The sequence below is a fragment of the Pteropus medius genome, unplaced genomic scaffold, assembly GCF_902729225.1.
Source record: "Pteropus medius unplaced genomic scaffold, Ma_sr-lr_union100, whole genome shotgun sequence".
Classification (NCBI taxonomy): Eukaryota; Metazoa; Chordata; class Mammalia; order Chiroptera; family Pteropodidae; genus Pteropus; species Pteropus medius.
In genome coordinates, this window is record NW_024342466.1 from 768,388 (window position 1) to 775,238 (window position 6,851).

The 6,851-nt window shown below is 61.1% G+C and overlaps 1 protein-coding gene across 4 annotated transcripts in view; it reads left to right on the forward strand.

Moving 5' to 3' along the window:
- SH3BP4 (SH3 domain binding protein 4) overlaps window positions 1-6,326 on the forward strand; it is an 81,789-nt gene extending 75,463 nt beyond the window's left edge. For all 4 annotated transcript variants that reach the window (XM_039860011.1, XM_039859991.1, XM_039859994.1 and 1 more), the window contains 2 exons: window positions 3,467-3,655; window positions 4,398-6,326. In XM_039860011.1, the coding sequence (XP_039715945.1) occupies window positions 3,467-3,655; window positions 4,398-4,622 (414 nt within the window). In that variant the 3' untranslated portion in view covers window positions 4,623-6,326. The remainder of the gene's footprint in view (window positions 1-3,466; window positions 3,656-4,397) is intronic.
- Window positions 6,327-6,851: the final 525 nt, after the last annotated feature.

Consider the following 6,851-nt stretch of genomic DNA (forward strand, 5'->3'; position numbering starts at 1 on the left):
TCTGGAGACAGGGATTCATCAGTGAGACGGGGCGAAGGGCTTGGACAGCGAGCAAGCAGGGAGCTGGGAGGGAAAAGGAATCGAGTAAGAACGGAGCCGTCCTCTGTCCGCTGCCGTCGGGGGCGTCCGGCCGCGTCCTCCGCGCCCGCAGCCCTGGGAGCCCCGCCCTGCCGTCCCCCCGCACCCGCTCCCTGCGCCCCAGCGCCCGGCCCGTGCGCCGCGCCTGGAACGCACCCGCTGGCCTCTCTCAGGCCTCGCACACGCTCTTCCCTCTGCCCGGGACTCCTTCCCCCAGGTGGCTTTTCACGCCCTCACGGACCTGCTCAGACCTTCCCTCGACTCTCCATGACGCCGCCTGTGCCACTGGGTCACTGCCCCTCGTCGTTCACGATCGTTTTCCCGGTACTTTCTCGAATTCGAAATGGCCCTGCTCACCCGGATTCCTGGGTCTCGTTCTCACCCCGGCTGAGTACAGAGTCCACGAGAGAAAGGGCGCTGGCACCTGCAGGACTCTGCCCCACGCGCTCAGGCTGTTCCTCGATCCCATTCCCTCTCTCTGTGGTTTCGGTGCAAGTTCCCCACGTCAGAGCTCGTCCGGGAGGCGTCTGTGTCACCCTGTGGGCGTCCCGGAGGGCTCTGCCTGCCCTCTCTCACGCACATGGTTCGTGACTGCCCTCCGAGAATGAGCCTCTGTCCCCGGCCCACCGAGCTGTCCAGGAGAAGTCATACCTGTGACAGAGGGTGGCCATCCCACACCAATGACACCCCCCAGACCATATTGACGGTGGGCGAGGGGCGGTGCTGGGCCGGCCCCAAGGGAAGCAGCAGGATGGACGCAGCCCCTGGGCACCAGAGGGCGTTGGACAGACGCCCAGGGGTCTCCGTGCTGGTGGGCGGGTTGGGAGACGTTGGAATGGGCACCACCCTTTGAAGAGCTTTTGAAGTCAGCTTCTCTCGTCAAAGGTGGGACAGGACTAGCTGAGGGGCAGGTGTGTGGCCGCAGCTCCTGACAGAGCCAGGAGGACCGCCCCGATGGCAGGCGTGGGCGTCTGCACTCGGCACTCACCGAACGTCCCCTCGTGCCTGCCGCGTGCTTCGGGGCGGTGCCGGGCGCTGAGGATCTCTCGCTTACGGACTCGGAGGGCAGAGTGGCAGGAGCGCAGGACAGACTCGCAGTGGACTCCGAAGAAAAGACCCTTTATCGGTGTGGGTGGACCAGGGAAGGCACACGGGGGCTGGCTGGAGGCAGGGGAGCGGGGCGCAGGATCCCACTCAGGGGAGAGGGGCCGGCAGGTCAGAGGCTTGGAGAGGCTGGCGGCTGGGGTGAATTCAAGGACTTGGGGACATGTGATAATGGTTCCTGGGGCGATGGGAGGGTGGCACGGAGCCACCTGGGCCAGGTAACGCTTGTGCGTTATTCCACGGGCACTGAGGGGGAGTGCAGGGGAGTCAGGTGGGTCCAGGTGTGTCCTTCTCCTTGCGGGTCCAGCTGTGTCCCTGCTCCTTGCCACTTCCCAGTCTCTGGGCCACTCAGGTGGCAGTCAGTGCGGTCCCCCCTCTGAGTGCCAGGACGCCCCGGACCTGATTTTCATACTCATCCCTGGATTTACTCTGGTTAAGACAACGAGCGGGCAGTTCATGTTTGGCAGAGGTCAGAGGTGAGGGGTGCTGGTCACACTGCAGGGCCGCCAGGTTGGGGGCCCCCTCGCAAGCTTGTGCATAGCCCCGCTGGGCGTTTATCTCATTTCAGACCTGGCAGTCCATAGTGGGGGGCGGGGGGGTGGGCACCTCCGCGGTCAGCCCTGGCCCTCTTCCTGCCTCACCCGGCAGTGGGGTCTGGATGGCTGGTTGGCCGGGGTCTGCGGTCGGTCGGACCTGCCCTGCGGCGTCGGTCCCAGGCTCTGTCTCCACGCCCTTTGCCCGTCCACGCCACCTTCGGAGCTCACAGGCGTCTCTGGTGCTGTAGAGAGCAGAAGCAGAAAGCAGGGGTCTCCCTCCCAGAGGGAGCGGCGGCACAGTGTGTGCTGCAGGTCTTACGCGGTGTCCTGGGACCTGCCACCGCGCCGTCCCACGCTCCGCCTCTCCCAGTGGAGCGTGCGCAAAGGCAGCTTCGTGCAGGCCCATGGCCCTCCGCGTGGGGAGGTGCTGTGGGTGGACGTGCGGCTTCTGCGTGACCACCGGACACCGGGGCACACCCTTGTCCCTGCGTCTCTGCGAGCTCGTCCACGTTTGTTCCATGACAATATTCTGGAACTTGTGGTCCCGCTGCAGGCATTGGAGACGATGTCCATTGGCTGCACGGCAGTGAGTGTCACTCCAGGGAGAGCAAGGCCTGAGAATGGCAGGAAATTATTTATAAAGTCCTGCAGGTGTCAGGCGCTGTTGCTGGAGCGTGTACACACGCAGCCCCTGTGCTCCGTGGACGCGCTGCCTGGGCACAGTCCTTGCAGCCGTGTCCAGCGGTGGATGGTAGACAGAACAGTTTGCGTCTCTCAGGACCTTTGTGTCTCCAGAGTCCCCGGGGACTCTGGTCGCTCCTGCCAGGGGTGGCGTGGACCGGAAGCAGGCGACCGATGTGCTCTGTGAGACAGCGAGGCCGCCTCCGAGCCAGGCCGCTTCGTGCAGGCTGCAGGCTGTGAGCAGGAGCTGAGCGGGACACCGAGGGGCGGGCTGGCGAGCCCTGTGGTCAGCCGGCACGTCCTCAGGACAGCAAGCGTGGCCGGGGGGCACCCTGCCCTGTGTCTGAGCTTAAACCGCACCACCCCAAAAGGATTTAAATCAGAAATTCTGCCAATTTATTACCCTTCCCACCCCCCGTGCACATAAGCACATATGTGTACACCCTGTGTCTCCCTAATGGCCGTCCTGGCAAAGCTAATGAGCATTTATGTTTTTTAAACCATTTCCCTTGAACACGTCAAAATTCAACTTGCAGCATCACGTTCTAAAACACACAAAGTGGAAACGAAACATAATCCAGACCGTTGCTCTGTTCGGTTCTGTTCTCGATGTCACGTGGTGCCCACAGGACGGGAAGGGTCGGCTCTGGATCTCTCTCCACCTCTGTCCCCTCGAGCTGCGGGACCCCGGGCAAGCCACGCGAGCCTCCAGCGTCTGTAAAACCTGGTTGCTCTGGGAACGTGGCTGCGTCGCCACACCTCGGCCTCTGTCTCTCTCCTTGTAAGGACACCTGTCACCGCACGAGGAGCCCCTCAGTCTCGTGTGACCTCAGTTTAACCAGTTACACCTGCAAAGACCCCTTTGCAAATAATTCTCACAGTCCGAGGTGCCCGGTGGACATGGTGTGGAGGGAGGACGCTGCTGAACCCTGACCACCTGCAGGTCATGCTCATCGTGTGTCCTCTGAGTCACGGTGCTGGGCTTCAGGGGGCATGTCCAGGCTTCCATCGCCGGCCTCTGCGTCCGCCCCGCGCTCTGCCTCACGCTCTGCCCTCCCCGCCCCCAGGCCTTACTGAAGATGGACTGCCAGGGCCTGGTGGTCAGACTCCTCCAGGACTTCGTGCTGCTGACCACGGCCGTCGAGGTGGCACAGCGCTGGAGGGAGCTGGCCGAGAAGCTTGCCAAGGTGTCCAAGCAGCAGATGGACGCCTACGAGTCTCCGCATCGGGACCGGAACGGGGTCGTGGACAGCGAGGTGAGCGGGGTCGGGCAGCAGCAGCTGCTTCCCGGCGTCTTCGTGAGGACGGAACGCGTGACGGGCCCGTGGGAAAGCACGTGCGCAGCGCACAGTGGGCTCGCACGGAGGGGCCCGGGGGGGAGGCCCCTCCTTCTGGGGGTCAGTACTTGGGACACCCGCTCTGATGCTGCCAAGGCCGCCCCACATGACACGGGAAGGTGCCGCGGGAAGTGGGGCGAGTCGGCGGAACGGCCCGTCCCCTCCCGACCCCGACGCCGAATCCCCCTCGTCACGCCGAGTCACACGGGGCCGGAGCCTCCGCGGTCGGCTCTGCTCCGGTGCCGGCCGGGTCCTGCACCGATCCTTTGTCTCCTCGCTCGTTTCCGGAGGTCGCGTTAAGCGTCCGGACACCCGGGAAGCAGGAAGCCCCGCGCGGTGAGGGCACCGTGAGCGCCCGAGGAAGCGGGGGCGGGGGGGCGGCAGGACGCGTGACGCGGGGGGCAGGGGCGTCGACCGCGGCTGTGTGTGCGGACGCCGCCTCCTGCACACCGAGGCCTCTCCCCGGAACGCGCCGTCCCCTCCGACGGGCTCGGGGCCCACGGGCTCCCACCTGTTTCTCTGGGTCCACTTCACTCTTAGAAGCAGAGCATACGTGATGAGCGGAGAAGCCGGAGCAGGTAATAATAGGGTCGACTCCCTCGCTGTCCCCTAACCTTCTTCTGCTCTCTCTCCTCCCGTTCGGGGCACCTTCACCATCCAGGCCATGTGGAAACCCGCGTATGACTTCCTGCTGACCTGGAGCCACCAGATCGGGGACAGCTACCGCGATGTCATCCAGGAGCTGCACACGGGCCTGGACAGGATGAAGAACCCCATCACCAAGCGCTGGAAACACCTCACGGGGACCCTGATCCTGGTGAACTGTCTGGACGTTCTGAGAGCAGCTGCCTTCAGCCCCGCGGACCAGGACGACTTCGTGATCTGAAGTCCCCCCCGCCTGCTGCTTTCCTGGGGCGCACGCCCTCCGGCCGCCCTGGCTGCCCGTGCGGTCTCGTGGAGCTGGACTGGAGGACGGGCCCGCCACTCGGACAGGTCCAGAGTCGCTCCCGCCGGCCCGCACCCCAGGACCACCGCCCCCCGTTGTGGGGGGCCTGGAGGGAGTTTGCGCTGCAGGTCATGGCCAATCAAAGAGCTTTCTATTTGTTACGTATAAGTTCAACTTTGAAATCGCTTTTTTTACAGTAGGGGGCGGAGGGCACCTGTGAAAATGGTGATATCTAATTTTTTAATGGACCGTAAAGGTAAAAACAAACAAACAAACAAAAAAACAACAGGGGCTGTTGAGGCTTTTATGTTCTATGAAGATCTTTTTAAATTATGCTACGATGTACATACGTATTTAAGAGTCGCCGGGGGCACCCCTTCTTCCCAGACTCACTGCGTTCCGGTGCCTGGCACGGGAGGGTGCTCGTTCGCGGGCTGGGCCGTTGCACTCTGTACCTGTGAAGAGTGAACCGCGGTGTTTCAGTGCGTACAGCTCAGGCCCGTCCTCTCTGAGAACGTGCGGGGTCCTGCTCTCCCCGCCAGTGTTTAGCATGGTCCCTGCCTTTGCCGCCCCGTGCGGTAAACGACCCGCCACAGCCCACGTGGACCTTTCTGTGGGCAAAGTGCAGGCCGACCTGAGTCCCTGCCGCCCTGGACGTGACGTGCTGGGTGATGGCGACCTTTGCGGCCCGGCCCGGGTGCCGTCGGTCAGGCGAGGGGCTCCTGCGGGGCTCGGCCATCGCCGGCACGTTCTCCCTGGGGCCGGGGACTGCTCCCTGCGGCGTTCCCCTCCTGTGGGCACGAAGGAACTTCGCCACGAGGGACGCGCTGTGCTGTGTGCAAAGGTGCCTGCTGCCGTTTGCCAAACTTCACTCGGTCTAAAATTTAACCCCTCTCCCTTCGCAGTCCACCCGTGTCTCCTTGGAAATGATAAGTATGAAGAGACCATTTTCATTGATGATATGAAGACTTTTCTAAGCGAGATGATCATTTTCTGAATGAATATGTTTCCCACGTGAAATCTGGGGCTTGGCCGTGTTGCTTTGATAAGCTGGCCCATTGTAGATCGACTCGCCGTGTTGAATCCCACGATTGCATTGTAGTTGCGACACCTTACAAGGGAGTGAGGGGCAGGTCTGAGGCCAGTCCACAGAGCTGGTCCCCCGGAGGGTGCCAGGACACACGCTGTGTGAAGTGCTGTTGGGCCGCTTGGGGTTCCGAGTGTCATTCTCTAAATGTGCTTTCTTGGAACTCATTTATTACTTAACTATAATCCATGTATCACCCCTTATTGAGCTGAAACATTCTTATGTATCTGTCGACTCAGTAACTGAAGATAAACTGGCTAGAACAAAACCACGTGAAAAAAAAAAACCACGATATGTTTTATGCTGCAAGAACCAGGACACACAATCCCCCAGTCGTCACAGGAAATCCCCTCCGATTGTGCTTCTCGACTCTCCGCTTCATCCTTCTCAGAAGTCATCTCCCACCTTTTCCCCAAAGAAGAAGCAAAACCAGTTGCACCTTAAACCATGGATATTGTTCCTCAGGGGCTTAAAATAGTTTCCTATGCAACACGTCTTGTAGCACAAATTAAATTCTACAAACGTTACAGTAAATTTTATTTGGCTATTTTAACCTATTAAGTGTGTGCGTATTTTTTTCCATCCCCAACCAAACTTTAACTAAAACAGTAAAACCTAGTGTAAGTGTCTGTGCATAGGACGATGGCTCCTTCCGCTAAGTCGCCCCTAAGTGACAGTGTGACAGTCGGGTTAGCGGTCAACTTAATCGCTCTTGGAACATAGGGTCTCATTCTCCACTGACCAGTGGGAATCGATGCTGCCCAGAGCACCCAAAGGCTTCGAGTGGATGGCTTGCCTTTCTCTTGGCCCTGTGCCCCTGGGACTGCCTGTGTTAATCCCACAATACACAGTCTAGGACTGAGCCTCGTCCCTTAGGGGCTAGCTGCAGCACGCAGGACTCCTGCGGGCCCGCCCTGCCCTGCCCTCCCAGTGCTGTTGGGGTTGGGGGGACTGGGTGGGGTTGCTGATGGTGACCAGCCCAGCCTGGAGGTGGTAGGAGGCGTGGGCTCCAGGAAGCCACTTTAACCCAAGTTCTGAAGGCTCAATATCAGCCAGCTAGCCCAAGGCCAGGCCAGACCTGG